At 34.6% G+C, this 17,139-nt stretch overlaps 2 protein-coding genes across 9 annotated transcripts in view; both read right to left on the reverse strand.

Annotated features, from left to right (window-relative positions):
- LOC143255377 (uncharacterized) overlaps positions 1–11,223 on the reverse strand; it is a 33,977-nt gene extending 22,754 nt beyond the window's left edge. For 3 of the 8 annotated variants that reach the window (XR_013030575.1, XR_013030576.1, XR_013030577.1), the window contains exons 1-2: positions 10,830–11,223; positions 6,030–6,109 (exon numbers count right to left, since the gene is read on the reverse strand). The gene's annotated coding sequence lies outside the window, so the exon portion shown is untranslated. Of the gene's footprint in view, positions 1–6,029; positions 6,110–9,693; positions 9,808–10,040; positions 10,182–10,829 lie in introns of those variants that run through there. The other 5 variants (XM_076510941.1, XM_076510942.1, XM_076510939.1 and 2 more) reach the window with 5 other exon arrangements.
- LOC143255379 (uncharacterized) lies at positions 2,802–5,177 on the reverse strand. Its single transcript, XM_076510945.1, has 2 exons — positions 3,537–5,177; positions 2,802–3,319 (listed from the first exon to the last, which is right to left on the reverse strand). Exons 1-2 carry the CDS (start codon positions 3,691–3,693, stop codon positions 2,967–2,969), a joined length of 510 nt encoding a protein of 169 aa, XP_076367060.1. The 5' UTR covers positions 3,694–5,177; the 3' UTR covers positions 2,802–2,966.
- Positions 11,224–17,139: the final 5,916 nt, after the last annotated feature.

The following is a 17,139-nucleotide window of genomic DNA, read 5'->3' on the forward strand; positions in this document are numbered from 1 at the left end:
ATCAAATGTATTAAATGTTCGATCAACAATGAAAGAATATAAATATTAATGCTGATTTTATACCATCATACTTATAGAATAATATTGTAAATTGCATCCATTGTATAAAGACAAAAAAATTAGCGCTCCATAACGATAACACAAGCAGAAACAAAAATATCGAGTTTGAAACTCCAAGCTATAACACTGACTGAAACAAATGAAATAAACATTTCATTGCGTCAGTAAAGCATATACAAAACAAAAAAGTTAAGATTTTTACATTTTGACAATAAAGTACAATGATGGTCATCTCTCTGGGGCCTAACAAACTATAAGTCTTAAAAATAAAAATCACAATTGACAAAATGATGTCAATACTTGCACCAAAAGTCATTATTCACTACACATATATTATTATTATTATTACGTGGGCAACACACCAGATGCCAGAATTGCTGTGTCTCTGTTGAAGAGATTTGTAACTGGGACACTAAATCTGAGGTCGGTTTTATAAAAAAATATATATATAAAAAAGAAACAAATATATTGAAAACAAAATTCAGTACAAAACTGATTAAAACTACAACGTTTTCATAATGAATTAAAAATAGGAATATTATTTTTTTTTGTCCTTTCCATGCTTTGCAATTCCCACCCCACCCTATGTAAACGGCGTTAATCCAATCAGTAGTATAGATTGCCTGTGCATAGCTAGATGTTCTAAACGATCTACCAGATTATAAACGGCATTAATTTAAAACATATTACAGCCCTCTCTCCCCCAGTGGCTCGGCGGTATGTCTGCGAACTTACAATGCTAGAAACCGAGTTTCGATATCCGTGATGGGCAGAGCACAGTTAGCCTATTGTGTATAAGTTTGTGTTTGACTTCAAACAACACAACAAAAAACGTATTGCAGATTGTCTCTACATAAGTATATGTTAGCGACATTAATTTTATCCGTAGGATAGGTTAATTGTGCTTAGCCATAAGTTCTATATGAACAGGATGTAACCAGTTGTAAATGACATTAATCCTAGTCTTATAAAGTCTAGTGTAAATGTTTCTGCCTCTATAAGTGGTCAATACACTTAAGTTTCTCGAAAGCCTTCGATAATGTCTTGAAACTCTTTACTTGAGCAATGCTTTAACGATCCACTGTTTTCAATTCAATTTTGTGGCTTGTTTAGTTTTTTCTTTGAAAAAAATCATATTGACGTGAAAAATAAATATTACAAGCAGGAGTAATAAGTAACTAATTTCTGTTTATGATGTGAGGCTACTGGACATACAAAAATATAGGCACATGGATTGAAATATTTTCTGACGTGGGTGACGGCGTTTTCAGAAGCAGTGACAGAGCTTTAAGTATAATTCGGTTAAATCTAAGTTAGTACTCGGTCAGAGTTCACCTTCTACTCATAAAATTTACTTGCCTCGATGACTATAGTGTATTGCTGTTTAGAACTGTCGATCTCTCAGTTAGTCTCTTATACAAAAAATGTCTTAACAGATTATTACACATTTCTTTGGCTACAGACTTACGTAGGTTATGCACACAGATATAGGCGACGTTTTGTGTCGTTTCCTAAAGAGAAGATTCTATGCTTAGAAATTTTCTTAATGTTTAGATTTTACCTCTCGAATTTGGGGTGAAATGTATCATAATGGTATATAAATATTAAAAAATATATTATTGATTAATTAGTGAATTATTTAGTTAGTTATAAGTCTAACATTCTTGTCGGCTGATTGCTGAGTACTAACTCATGTTAATTAGCCAGTTTTAAACTTTGTATTGTAGATTTGAGAAGAAATGTAGCAAGTAAGCGAGTGATTTTTAGTTGTGATGCTCATCGAGCTTATATAACTTGTGGTGGAAAACATAAAATACTTTGATTTTCACTAAATGGTCTGGACTTTGCATTATTTCAAACAAATAAATTAAGCCAGCTCAACGAAATAAACAATTAAAACAATACAAAATGGCCTGGCCAATGCAATATGAGCACGCTTTGGTGATGCCTAAAAAACTTTAAAATATTATTTATGCCAAAAGTGGAAAACATCCGTATTGTTAGAGTGTTTAAAGTGTTTTGTTTTGTAAATTAAAAAAAAACACTACTAGGATCTATTGATTAATTTTCGTTATTTTTAACGTCTTTTCAAAGATATATTTTACGAATTTTGGTGTGATGTATGAAGTGACTCCAAGTGATACCAACGAATTATTAGTTTCGTGAAGTAATGGTGGTCACTGCTGTTGTAAAATCGTGACTCGTGGATGTAGAGATAGAAAAAATTGAAGATGTACAATAGATACGTGTCGTAAGAAATGGTAATAAAATGGTGCAATCATGATTCATAAAATGTTGACGACACCAAGAATGCAAGTGTTGTTACAGAAAATAAATGTTTTGCAGAAAGTGATTCGGAATAAAATAAAACCAAACACACTATAGCTGACGATAAAGAAATGTGGATAGAATCTGTATACATAGTTACCTGAGAAAAAAATGGCTTTCTACTTGTGATTACACAACAAACATTGCAATTATTAACAGATGATGATTAATATACTTAAAAATTAAAAAAACGCAGTTTTTATTCCAAACATTTTTCAACGTCCAATCCATTCTTCTGTAAAATTTGACTTTTTAATTATTATGCTATGTAACAACTTTTGTTCCCGGATAGTATGTGTTATTTCTTAATTGTTTATGTTGTAAAAGTACAGAAGATGGCCATTATTCCCTTCAAACTTTACTTTTGTGACCTAAATAATGAAACTTAGAAATTAACCTATTTTCCATGTACAAACGGGCAAATTTGCACATTTTTATTTATATAAGGTCTGAATAAAACAACATATCAATCAAAATTTACATGTATTTATACCTAAGTTATACAAAAATGAACAAAAATGTTTAGAAGTGAGTAGTTTCTCGAGATTTACGACTGTAATGTAAATCACTTTCACGTATCAGCCCCCAAATGTAATATCGACATTCGACTTTGTTAGACCAAGATCTCTGATCTGCACTTCTGAAAGTATAATCTGGATCTTCACATCTACCTCCTCTTCCGATTTGTTGCTCTCTTCTGAGGATGGGTACTTTCTCTCTGGCGGAGTGGGTACAGGGAGCTCAGCGCAGTGTGACACAGGGGCGATGGATGATGGAAGGTCCAGATTCATAATAGCAGATGCATTCTTGCCAGTCCGACGTTTAGAAGGGTCCACCATGCAGAAGTAGCAACTGCTTGAGTAGTTAGTGGGCTCACGCCAAATTCTTGGAATAGCGAACTTCATGACTCTCTTTTTCCCTCTGTACCATCCTGCAAAAGAGTAAAATAAAATTGTTACTATGAAGAAAAAATTTATTTCATCCACAACTAGTGTGTAAGAGGCTTTTGCAAAATATTTTATATGTGATATTTTTTCTATCCTATTGGAAATTTAAAAAAAATTAAAAGATATTTAAATTTTAAATTATCTGAAATTTGTATAATATATCATTTTACTATTAAAGCAAGCAAAAATTGTTCGTCTTACCTTCTAGAGTTTTTTTGCAGTGCTCGCAGGTAAAATGCCTAGGGTCTGTCTTGATTCCCGATAGGCATGCCGAAATATGCCTTGTAGTCTTCACACATTTTAAGCAAATGCTGTCACAGAGTACGTTTTCGCTCTTATCTTGATAAATTGGCCACATACATAGCAGAATGCGTCTGGAGAATGCTTGCAGCTTCTTGATGCCATCTCTGATAAAATGAGATAGATCTATGTGTTCACTTAGGCAGCTAGAACTAAATTGAAGTGGTGATCCCCTGTATATATATTACTATGCAAAGTTCTAGAAAATTTTAAAAGATTCTTGAAAATTCTCGTAAGTTCGAGAAAATTCTGTATCAGCTACTCAGCATTGAATCAACCTGGAATGTTCTGGAAAATGAGTAAATTTGAAAAGTTCATTACCCAGATTGCAATAGCAAAGTTTGAAGAAAAAATAGGTCTTTTCTATTTACTTTAGGCATAAGCAATTAGAAAATAACAATTTCTGCCCAGGAACAAGAAAAAGTAAAAATTTTGTTACATAGTGTTATTATCGCTAAGTCCTTTTTTTGGATTCGTGTAATAGAAAGTGTAACTTTGTTTATTGTCACAATAATTACAATTATTTCGTTTTCATATTACGTAATCGTGACCAACTGACCTATCAGTCCATAGTTCACGTCCCTTCACCGTAAAAAATATTGCATTCAGTTCCACATTTTTTGCCCATAGGTGTGTTATAAGAATGGCTGTCAAATACAACTATTCGGTAAGACAAGAGTAGTTATTGGTATTTTTTGTTCAATAGCTGCTTTTCATCTGGCCCATTGGTTGAAAATTAGAGACATCGACCACAGATAGCCTTTGTTTAGCTTGTAAACTTCGTTTGTGCAATGACGTAGATTAGTCATTATCAATTATTCCAAGTACTTCGTATGGAGACTTTGTGTCTTTACAAAAAAGGTAGCGCCAGCCCTGATGAAGTAGTAACTATTTAGAGTAATTCAAAGCCCATTTCTTTTGTCTATGTTGCTGTTTTTGTACCTGTTTCAGTGTTTGGATTGTATCATATTTTTGAACACGTTTCTTCATATTCTTATGCAAAGTTTGTTTAGAAATAGATTTACAAATTCCGAAGAGGTGAAAAAACCCATTCTTCTCTGGTCTGCTATAAGTTCATTGTTTAAGCTTTGACTATTTCTTGTTCAATTCTATTTTTCTCATTTCCTTGTTATATTTCCAACTGGAAAATAATGTAACTGAAGAGTTCCAGTCACAGCAAGAGCTTGGAACGGCAGTAACAGTATTCCTCATATTTTTAACGGTGCTACATCAAAAAACTACTGTGCGATGTCTTACACAATGATGAATCCAAGATTTTTCGATAAGGGCAAATTGTTCTTTCCACAGGTGATGAAATGTTTAGAAAAAATCGATTTCTTTATTAGGTCTTTGGGCACCTTTTTTGTTAGTCCATTGGAAAGAGAAAATACAACCCCTGGTTCCGCATGTGATGTATTTGATGGTATTTCAATATCATGTAACTGTACGAAACATTCATTATTAAAACTAATGTTTCCTGGGATTATAAGGTTTTCACTTCTTTAACTCCTTCCCTTCTGTATTCTATGTATCTTACCCAAGTATCAGGTACCAACTACACTACAAACTTTGTTTGATCTGGTACATAAGGCGCTCGCTCACATACTGCTTGTCGCAGGTTCGAAGCTTCGTCACCGAATATAATCGCTTTTTTCAGCCGTAGGAACGTTATAATCGTTGGTAAAAGAGTAGACCAAGAATTGGAAGTATATAGAGTTGACTAACTGCCTTTTCTATAGTATATCACTGCTAAATTAGGGACAGGTAACTCTTATGTATTTTTCATAAGTACCAAGCACATCACAGATCGGAGTGATACGTCAAGAGCGTTGTGTCTTTCTATTGGTCAGAAATCGAAGGAACTAACCTGACAGGTAATAAAGAATGTACGTCTTTTTTTAATCAAAAGGGAGAAAATCATCGTAGGAAGTTCTTGTTTTTATAATTTAGCTTCACATGACTACAAATTTTAATGTGTTTTGCTTCCCAAGATAAGAATTAAAAGGGTTTATCAAACTCTTGTTCATGCAAGGTTTTCATAATGTTGTTAAAACTGTTGTGATTAGTGCAGTACATAGTGTTGAGCAAAATAAATCTAGACAGATTTAGCGACTACAAAGATGAAGCCAATTTTTCTAATAAATGGGAAAATGTAACATGGTAACGGCATCAGATATTTGGTATATTCAAATAAAACAATGTACAGAAAGTTTTGACAGTTAAACACAACGAACTAAATTATTTTGCTTAATGCTACATATTGTATTAATATGTAAAATATACTAGAAAGAGGAGGAAAGTAGGTTGATTGAAATTTTCAGTTTTGTTAGTGTTTTTCACACATAAGATATTATTCAGTTCTTTCATTAAGTGTTAAAATATTTAGACAAATACCTTTGCTTGTGACGTTGGTGAACTTCTCAGATCTGTCAGTTGTTTGGAGTAGACGATATGTTTTGTTTTTTCTCCAGAACCTAAACAGAATGGCCAAGATAGCCGAATTTAATGGCAGATAAAAAACAGTTTACTTACCTCCTACTTCTTTGTTTACCTAAGTTCTCAAACCCCAAAGTGATGTCTGCAATTTATTTTTGACACATACACAGATATATACATATATATTCCATGTTAATTTATTCTGAAATAGTTGTAAATAGTTTGTTTGTTTGAAATTAAGCACAAATCAACAAAATGAGTTTTCTGTGCTGAGCCCACCCCGGGTATCAAGTTGTAAGTCCGCAGAAACCGCTGTGTCACTGGGAGCTGTAAAATGTATTTAATTATTAATATAGTCTTTGATGAACCTATTATACCATTATATTTCGTATGATACAACAAGCTTTTGGATACGTGAATATGATATTCACATGAAACAAATTATTATCATGTATGTATCTCAGAACAGCTGGTATGAGTATTGACACTTTTATTGATAAGCAGAGAACAACGTTTCGTCCTTTCTAGACCATCTTCAGCCGTTCTGAGATACATTTTTATTTCAAGTAGGTTTCTCATCATCCGGAAATTATTATCATGTTATTTGCATCATGTACGTCCCTCTATCCATTAGAATTCTAGTCCTAGTCAATTATACCAATCATATGCTGCTCGCGTGGTGTTAGAAATGTTGTAGGGACGGAAACATGAGCACAGTGTCCATTTGTCCTCGACTTCGAGCAACAACGACAGTCAACCATACATTAGGTGACCAACTGATACCGTACCGTGCTTTGATGCACGAACTTTACAGAACCTCTTAATTGTTTATGTGTAACATGACATCACAGTTACACTCAGTGTTGCATACTTTCCATTATGCCACGCAGTTAACAAACGCGTTTTGTACTTTCGAAATACTCAAAGAAATGAATTCCCTTACATTCGGCCCGGCATGGCCTAGCGCGTAAGGCGTGCGACTCGTAATCCGAGGGTCGCGGGTTCGCGCCCGCGTCGCGCTAAACATGCTCGCCTTCCCAGCCGTGGGGGTGTATAATGTGACGGTCAATCCCACTATTCGTTGGTAAAAGAGTAGCCCAAGAGTTGGCGGTGGGTGGTGATGACTAGCTGCCTTCCCTCTAGTCTTACACTGCTAAATTAGGGACGGCTAGCACAGATAGCCCTCGAGTAGCTTTGTGCGAAATTCCCAAACAAACAAACAAACAAACCCTTACATTCTATGTCTACAACAATCACCAGTTCTATTCCAAATCAGTTCATATAATTTTCCGTACACTCAGTAGTGTACATATGAGCTTTTCTTACCCAATTCATAACGACCTACATAGAAAGTTGATACATGGAGTTACAAGTTTAGGAAAAGGCCCATCTGTGGACAGAGTCAGCATGGTTGTCTTTAAGGCCTCCTACGAATCAACAACTGTAGGCCCCTATACTCCTAACTTCGCCTAAATGTTGCACAGTACAATAGCAAATAATCTAGCCTATTAATTTACATACGTAACAGTACAAAAGTTTATTTTTCTGAGGAAATGATATTCTTGCCCCAGGATCTTTATAAGCCATCATACGCCACTGCCTAATTTCAGTTTTGGAGCATATCATCATAAATATTGCTATTGCTTAAAGCAAATATGTTCAAGGCGAGTGGTATTAAAGGTATAATAGTTTTATTTATATTTGTGGCAACGTTATTATGATCATCCTATTTTCGTCCTTTATTTTTAGCCACTGACCAGAAAAACGACAGTCTATTAGCAGTATTATACCACCCATCATCTATGTTAAGTGACTGACTGTTATTCTTATGACGCACTAGAGCTTAAAATGCGTGGAATATTTTGTAATATCGCAATGATTCGAACATGGCCAACTCCTTAATCCAAAACTCAACCTCAAGACCAAGCAGCGCTCACAATAGTTTTTATTAACATGGCAAACGCTTGACTCTGGGAAGAGATTTTGAGATATACTGGGAAATTCTGAAGATTTTGTAAATATATGGTAGAAAAAGTAATAATATTTAGATATAAAAACTGTGGTACTCTATTTTTGAAACTTCTTTGGTTGATAGTCATTAAAACTTGAAAACTAAACTGAAGAAGTTAAAAAAGTTCAAGTATCAGTTGTAGAAATTACAGAAGTTTCGAACATTAACTAAATAAATTATAATGGTTTACAAATGTGTATTAGTTTAAATGAGCTTTATGGTATTGGAAGAGAAAAAATATCTAGTCATTAAAAATACATACAAATTCTCCTTTAAGAAAGCGAAAAGTAACAAGTCACGTGTTTGGCACGCTTTGTTCAGTAACATATTCCCATGTCTATCCTGTTTACTGTTAGCAAAAGCAAACTCTGTTACGACTTACGTTTTTAGTAGACTTTGGTTGAAGTTTAGTGATGTATTCCCAAGAATAAACTGTTTGTTAATATCAAACACCAAAGGTAATTGTGTTTGCCTAGTCAAAAAATAACCACAAGCAACAATATTGGTTCAGCCAAACAATAACCACAAGTCACATATTTAACAAACGTTCCCAAGTATAACCTGTTTGCTATTATCAAAAGCTAAAAGCAATTATGTTGGTTCAGCCATAATGACAACCAGCATCGACATTTATAAAAACGATACAACACCTTCACACCCCTTCTCCCCATCAGCAGAAAACTCTTGGACATAATTTCACACCCAATGAAAATATGTTTTATTTTTCAAGTGTAAAGCTGCATATCACAGGAATCATTCCATGAATTTCAGCGCTATATACCCCCTCCGTCTTACACTGAGTTACCAGCGAGACTTGTGATAGAAGCGGGTTAAACATAGTGTTTTGAACTAATTGTTATTTCTTTCACAAGAAATTACAATAACAAAATGAATTACTCAGTTATCACCGACTGTACTTAATCTAACTTATATTCCAGTATATAGTGGTCTAACTGGAAATGCACACTGATTTCTTGTGGAAAAACTATACTATACTAGTTTTTGAATAATTATTCTTGCAAGTTAAAGTCAAGTGTTCTAACTGACATTGTTAAAAGCTGAACGTTCTGACACTATTAAAAGCCAGGTGCTCTAACTGACACTATTAAAAGAGGTCTTCATCACAGATTAACGCGTTCTTGTAAAGTGAGTGTACCCTTTTTTACAGTATTCGCAAATAAATTAGCGTAATGTACTTGTTTTTTATTTACCTTGAAATTGATAGAAGTCTGATTATTAAACATTCTTATCGCAAAGTTTAAACTCGGAATACTGTTATAATACAAACAACAATACTGGTGTGTGAATGATGTTCTATTCAAAATGTATTCTCAAGACGGCTGGTATGGGTGGGTTTCAAGTGGGTTTCTCTTCATCACGGACGTTCCACTCAGTAATCATATTACTCCAGAAAACAATAATAGCAATATGCATGATGTTATAGTCAGTAATCCTGTTATTCCAGGCAATTATTATAAGATGGCATTCGAGTATTCAGATCAAAGTCTTTCTATATTTACGCTTACTAAAAGAGAAACAGGGGGAATACACTCTTACATCAAAGTATAAGCTTAATAATAAAAATAGGCTTAGTTAAAGAGACTCAAGTACTTTCTTAATAATGCGTCCTCCACTAGGAGAGCGGTAAGTCTTCGGATTTAGAACGCTAAAATCAGGGATTTGATTCCCCTCGGTGGACACAGCAGATAGCCCAATGTGACTTTACTATAAAAAACACGCACCCTTAATAATTTGATAGATTGAGTAATAAACTTAGTATAACATTATTGACATAAATATAACAGTTATGAGGAATATACACTTACAACGTTAATTATTGTTATAGTCATTGTCTATTTTAATGCTTCAAAAATTACGTGATCAAGTTTTAATTATATTTTTTTTGTAAACTCCCACCACTGTTTCCCCTGTATCTACCATTTTGTGAGCTAACTTACCTTCGTTTCTAGGGTATGTCTCAAGACGGAAGAAAGACTGTATACAGCCCATTGTGACAAGCTCACTTTCAACTTTTATCAAGTACTGAATCAGCGCATTCGAAATACGAATTAAATATACTGTATAATCAATGTCTTTGCAACACGTGGTGTTAGTTTTCTATACCTGAAGCCAGTATTAGCGAATTAAAATAATCTGATTTGAAGCGCATGAGCAGTATGTATTCGACGACATGTTTTTGGTGAATAAACTCCTGGTTCTCTAGGCTTGAAAACGTTACTAAATCCAAGACAAATGTCCGCTTACTAAGTATTTCATATTTTATACACTCATTCCAGTTATAACAGTGTTATCATGATATCACAGAAATAAACTTGCTTTCCTTTTATATATATATAAACCGTGGTGTTTCAGTAGCAAGTTACGCATTCGCACACCTCTTGTTGGTTTCAGTATCTTCAGTCCAGTTACTCATTCTTTTTGGTTTCAGTGTGAAAGTTTACAGTAAAATATGCGTGAAAAGTATTAGTAAGAAATTGATAAATCCTAAATGATGCTAGCTTTATTCAAACATTTCCACAACAGTAAACTTTAGGCTACTAACGAGTTATGCTTTTTTATCACTTTGGTTCATCTAAAAATGGAACATCACGTGTTTTCTAGAAGTAACACATCGTTCTAGATATGGGCATTGTCACACTTGTTTCTTTCAAACTTTAACTACTGGCTTGTTTCTGATGTAAATTTGTAATTAGTATTAGTTTAAACAGTATAAGGTATCCACATACTCTTGTTTTCCTGTGAATCGCAGCATAATCGATAAAGTACTAGGTTGTGCTTATACACATCTGTTCCTCAGAAGATCTAGCAATGAAAAACGAACCTTTTTGTTCCACTACGGTTAGAACCTTGTAATTTTAACCACAGTTACTTAGTGTTAGGTTTTAGTAAAAAGAGGAAAAATTAATTCTACAACTACACATCAAATCGTTCGGGACGCACTAAATAAAGAGGCTCATTAGCTGGTTTTCTTTGAACCTTTAGTTCAGTAACATAATTAAACGTATACACAAACATAGGTTCTTATACGTCGATTTAAAGAACAGAGGTAAAACTAAAGAAAAGATGTAAGTGCCAAACACGAAACTCACAGGAAACGACACCCTTAACGATTACAACAGTCATGTGTAAAGCTGCTGACAAACGTTCAAGGTTATAAATAACTGTAGGTGTATTTCTGGACTCAGCAAGGTTGTAACCGACATGACATGAAATTTGTGATTTGATGCTAAGTAGCTATTTCATTTAAAAGAATTTCCTTCAGAATCACATACGTTTGTGTGTGTGTATATATGTATATATCACGTATTCTCATATCTGTTTTTTTTTGCTCGTCACACTTTTGGTAAGCCTAATTCTTTTTTGTTTCTTTGTACCTTAAAGCGATGTGTTTAGCAAGAGGTTTGACATAATTAATAATTAACACTAATGTCAATTCTCTTTGTAGCTGAGTGTGTTACAGGAATTGTTACTACCATTTTTCTACTAGTCTCTTTAAATTTGTTTTCCATCTAATATTCTGTTCAGACATTTTTTGTCCAATCATCAGAGTATTTTGTATAATCTGAAGGTCACATAAATCAGGAACGCGTGGCTACATGTTTGGTTCTTGTCGTTGCAACTCTCTTCAATCTGGACGGTATGCGTGACACACCACTTTTCTTATCAGCATTGTTTTAACTAGAAGACGTAAAAATCAATAGCAAAATTACGTCGTGTTTTTGTAAAATGTTGATTATGATGCAAATACGTGAACTCCAACCGAAAAACAAATTCAAAGTTTTAAATGCGAAAATGCCATTTTTATCGAATTTTAAGTACCTGTAAGTCTTTACATCAAATGAAGTTGCTAAAATTAATGAAGAATGGAAATTACATTATAAACACAAAATGAGCTCAGTATGAAAATAAGGTTACAGACAATTTTTTCATGTGGATTATACGTATTAAGCCATACTGGTATAGAACAAGGAAAATTTTCTCTCTGTCTGTCTGTGGATGCATTTACTTCTAAACGATTTGACCGATTCATATCAAACTTGGCATACTAGCTTAGCAGTCCAAAAGTAAATCAAACTGCTAGTTTCCTCTATGTTGAGAAAATATTTTGTAGAATAATCCTTATATCGGTACTGCTGCAGTAGTTATTGTAAACAGTTCAGTTTGAACGTAACTCACGCCACAACAAAATTCTTAAGTTAAATATTATAAATAAAATGTTCATTGTTTCGGCTTGTTTCTCATAAAAAAAATATATATATTATATTCAGTATTAAAATATCCACGAATAATATGAAGAATAAAGATATTGTTTTTGTTTACGTTTTTTGATTCACAACTTTATATTTGCGTTAGAGTAAGTACTTAACCCTGAATTAGACAAGTATTTCATAACGTGATAAGCATCAATGCTAACTTGGATAAAGGTTTCCTAGTATTTGCTGTAAGCGTAATTTGTATTGTTAAAGCAGTTGAATAATACCTGGCCCATGATTCTTTATCATATAAAAATTTGTGTGTGTTTTTCTTATAGCAAAGCCACAGCAGGCTATCTGCCGTTTCCGCCGAGGGGAATCGCACCGTTGCTTTTAGCGTTGTAAATCCGAAAACATCCATGTACCGGCGGGAAATTACATATACATATGTATATATATATAAGAGAGAGAATAAAATAATAGGAATCAACCAAACGTTCAATGCAAAAACCCGAAATTCACCGAATTCACATTTTAGAAACTATTAAAAATCAAGAAAACGAGATTGAATAAATGATTTAAAGATTCAAGATTAAGATTCAAAATTTCCTAATGCTTTCGTTGGTTGGTTGATCAGGTGTTTTATGGCACAAAGCAGCTAGGTTATCTGCGTCAAACATCCAGTAAAAAGTTAAAATTAAAGTAAAATTTAAAAATTTATAAAAGGAAATTAAAGTATTGTTTGTTTGTTTTGAATTTCGCCCAAAGCTACTCCCTAATTTAGTAGTGTAAAACTAGAAGAAAGGCACATAGTCATCACCGCCCACCGCCAACTCTTGGGCTACTCTTTTACCAACGAATAGTGGGATTGACAGTCACATTATAATGCCTCCACAGCTGAAAGGGCAAGCATGTTTGGTGCTACTGGGATTCGAACTCGCGACCCTTGGATTACGAGTCGAACGCCTTAACACGCTTGGCCATAAAACTACACAATGGGCTATCTGTGCTCTGCCTACTATCGAAACCCGGTTTGTAGCGTTGTAAGTCCGCTGACAAACCGCTGAGCCACTGGGGGCGGGAAATTAAAGTAAAATAAAACGAAGTTAAAAAAACATAAAACCAATGTTTACATCAAGTCTACAGCATCAAGAGAAAAACTACAGTAATACAAGTTGTAGAGGACTTTCTGTAGCATGATTGTAATTATCATAACTAGCCAGAAAGACTAACAGGTAAGTACAAAAACCACCGTCAGTCACCTGAAGTTTGCCCTTCCAGTCCTGATTCTAAGTTATTTGACGTTATTGTCATTTTCACAAAGTAAAGTAATAAAAGTTTTAAAAGACTTGTAGCAAAATTTTAGTAATAACTTGCCAGGATGATTAACATGTAGTTCGAACAGCAGCATTAGTCACCTGAAGTTGGTCTTTCCAGTACTGGTTTCGAGTTATTTGACTTTACAGTCAATTTATAATTTCATAATCGAACTAGATGGACTGTAATTCTTAAAAAAGAATCTCATTAAAAAAGATCTAACGTATAAATTAAAAACTTAAATGGCATTAAAAACTAAAAACATTTCCAAGGTGGACAGTGTCTTCATCACCAATAACACTGTCTAACGTTATGGACAAACCTTGGGACATAATATGTTTAAAATGGCGCCGTCGTTGAGAGTAAAGACTTATTTTAAACGGTGACGGAAAAAGTTGGGGCGTATTCCAAGTAATGTGAGAAGTTACTGTTTACTTGTCAAATCAAAACTTATTTTAAATAGTCAGATTGGTTGGTTGGTTGACGTTTTAAGGCGCAAAGGAACTAGGCTATCTGCGCCAAACATCCTGTAAAAAGTAAAATTATTAAAATTCATAATAAGAAGTTAAGGTAAAACAAAACAAAGTTTAATTTTTGAATTAAAAACATAAATAGCATTAAATCCAATTTTTATATCTAGTTTAAAGCGTTAAGAGAAAAACTACAATAACACAAGTTGTAAAGGACTTTCTGTAGCAAAACTGAAATTATCATAACTCGCCAGGAAGGTTAACACGTAAGTACAAAAACCACCGTCAGTCTCCTGAAGTTGGTCTCTCCAGTCCTGGTTCTGAGTTATTTGATGTTATGGCCAATTTCAAAAGGTAAAGTAATAGAAGTTTTAAAACACTTGTTGCTATTTTTTTAATAATAACTCGCCAGGATGACTAACGGGTAGTTCAAACAGCGGTGTTAGTCACTTGAAGTTGGTCTTTTCAGTCCTGGTTTTGAGTTATTTGATGTTACGGCTATTTTCTAATTTCAAATCGAACTAAAAAGGAATAACATTAAAAACGGTCTAATGTATAAATTAAAATCTTAAATGGCATTAAAAGGAACAATGGCCTTAAAAAAAATTAAAAACATTTCCAAGGTGGACAGTGTCACCATCAATAACACTGTCTAACGTTATGGACAAATCTTGGGACATAATATGTTTAAAATGGCGCCGTCGTTGAGAGTCATAATGACGGCATGAAAGTAAAATGTAATTTACTGTGACTTAAGTATCACACAGACTACATACTAGTGCATCAGTTGCAGGTAAAAGAAAACGATGAGGTAAACAAACTGTGACCAATGCTTAGTCTAGTTAGAACAACTTCCTCTTTCCGATCCTTACGGAAGCAAGATGGCCAAAGTCCAATATAAGGTTTTATGTGGAAAAGCTTGTTTTCGCGTTGCTCATTCCAAGTCGACTGCCAACTGGCACGGAGCCGATCCTTGAATACAGGACCATAGACCATGTATGGAACAGGCAGAGCAGTGATAGTGCCAAAGCAGATAGATTTAGCTGCAGCGTCAGCGAGCTCGTTCCCACTAATACCAACATGGCCCGGTATCCAAAAAACTATTAAAGATAACTGGGCCAGTCGGTTTTGAATATTGGCGACATCAGGGTGTGAACTAACATAAAGCGATTCCAAGGTCAGTAGAGAACTAAGCGAGTCAGTATAAATAGTGCAGTTGGAGTACTGCTTAGCTTCAATATAATCCAGAGCAAGAGAAATGGCGTGCAGTTCAGCAGTGAACACAGAAGCAGTAGAGGGGATTCTGCGTGCAACTACTGAGCTACAACAAACAATGGCAGAGACCACACTGTCACCTGATTTCGAACCATCTGTATAAATAGTCTGAAAGATGTTCAGCAAATAACAGACAGTATTTCCAATCGGGAGTGTCTGCTTTTCTCAGATGACTTAAAGATAGGTCACATTTGGGGACTGTAATAAGCCACAGTGGGATGGGCTGACCAGTGGATACAGCAATGTTATTCAAGAGCAGACCAAATTCATCCAACTGTGTATGGATACGAAGGTCAAAAGGATTAATGGCAGATCATCTGTTCTGAAAAAGTATGGACCACTGAGGAAGGAAAACACAATCCCAGGTGGGATGCTTTGGTAAGGAACGAAGTTTCGAAACATATAGTTAAGGAGAGATGCAAACAGCGGAGGTGCAAAGAAAGTTCATGAGACTCTATGTGTAAGCTCTGAACTGGAAAAGTGTGGAAAGCCCCAGTGCAGAGCCGAAGTCCTTCATAACGAATGGGGTTCAGCACCATTAAGGCCAAAGTCCTGGCAGAGCCATAGACCAATGATCCATAGTCGAGTTTTAATCGAATAGGAACACGATATATCTTTAGCATAAAACATCGATCTGCTCCCCTGGTGGTGGAAGAGAGGAAACGGAGGATGTTCAGTGCTTTTGTACATTTGACCCGCAGCTGCTTGATGTGTGGTATAAAGGTCAGCTTACAGTCAAAGATAAATCCCAAGAACATTGTCTCATGGACCACAGGTAGCACAACTTTGCCGATACAAAGTTCAGGATCAGGGTGAATATCCCGTCGGCGGCAAATCATTACATTGGGACATCGGTTCTTTTATTCTATGATCTTAACACAAATTCATTTTCCTGCGACATTTATATTCAACGTGTTATTATCTCTTCTAGATTTTTAAAGTTTATTAACCACTTCAATAAACTTCCTGTGATAGAAGTATTTTCAGTTGTGTTTTATGAAGATAACCAACTTTCTTCATCACTGACTGTCTGTCTTCAGGAGCAATGAGCATATGCAATTATAAGTTATATTCTTGCGAGAGAGATAACACTACCTTCAATGTGTTGTCGTTTACATCAATGCTTAGTCGAATTTTATAGTACAGACAGGATAGAAAAGTGTTTGAACATCCATTAAAGCAAACTATTTTAAATCCTTACTCACAAGCGAAGCCAAACACCAAAACATTATTGAATTAGACCAGGCACTTCCTGTATTGCATTTGTTTGAGTTTAAGCTCCGTCGACTAGTCAAAAGTAGCTTATGCATTACGTAGACCTAATTACATAATGCAAAACTCAAACAACTCACCTCTAAAAGTAAAATGAACCTCAGTCCTGCTTTACTCATCCAGCTTACCTTGCCAGTATTAAACTATGCAACACTGTTTGAATAAACAGAGGAACCTTAACTCTTTTCTATACATGTGCTCGGACATTCCACTGTTTCTAGGACTCGATTTGGGAATAATTGGATATATTTTCTATAAAACAGCTCGTCTATTTCGAAAGTACAACTGATTAAGAAATTCTTAGTACGTGGAAACCAACCAAACTGAGCTGAATATTCACCTCTCCTCTAAAAGCTAGGCAATCTATATTTGTCAGAATGAAATCAATATTCATTTCGCATAACAAAAAGATAAAATAGGGATTTTCAAAAAAGAAATTACATGAACAAAATAGGTAGTGTAACGTGAAAATACAATAGCAAAAAATAAATAAGCAAATAAGCTTAATC

Source organism: Tachypleus tridentatus, chromosome 7 (assembly GCF_004210375.1).
Source record: "Tachypleus tridentatus isolate NWPU-2018 chromosome 7, ASM421037v1, whole genome shotgun sequence".
Lineage (NCBI taxonomy): Eukaryota > Metazoa > Arthropoda > Merostomata > Xiphosura > Limulidae > Tachypleus > Tachypleus tridentatus.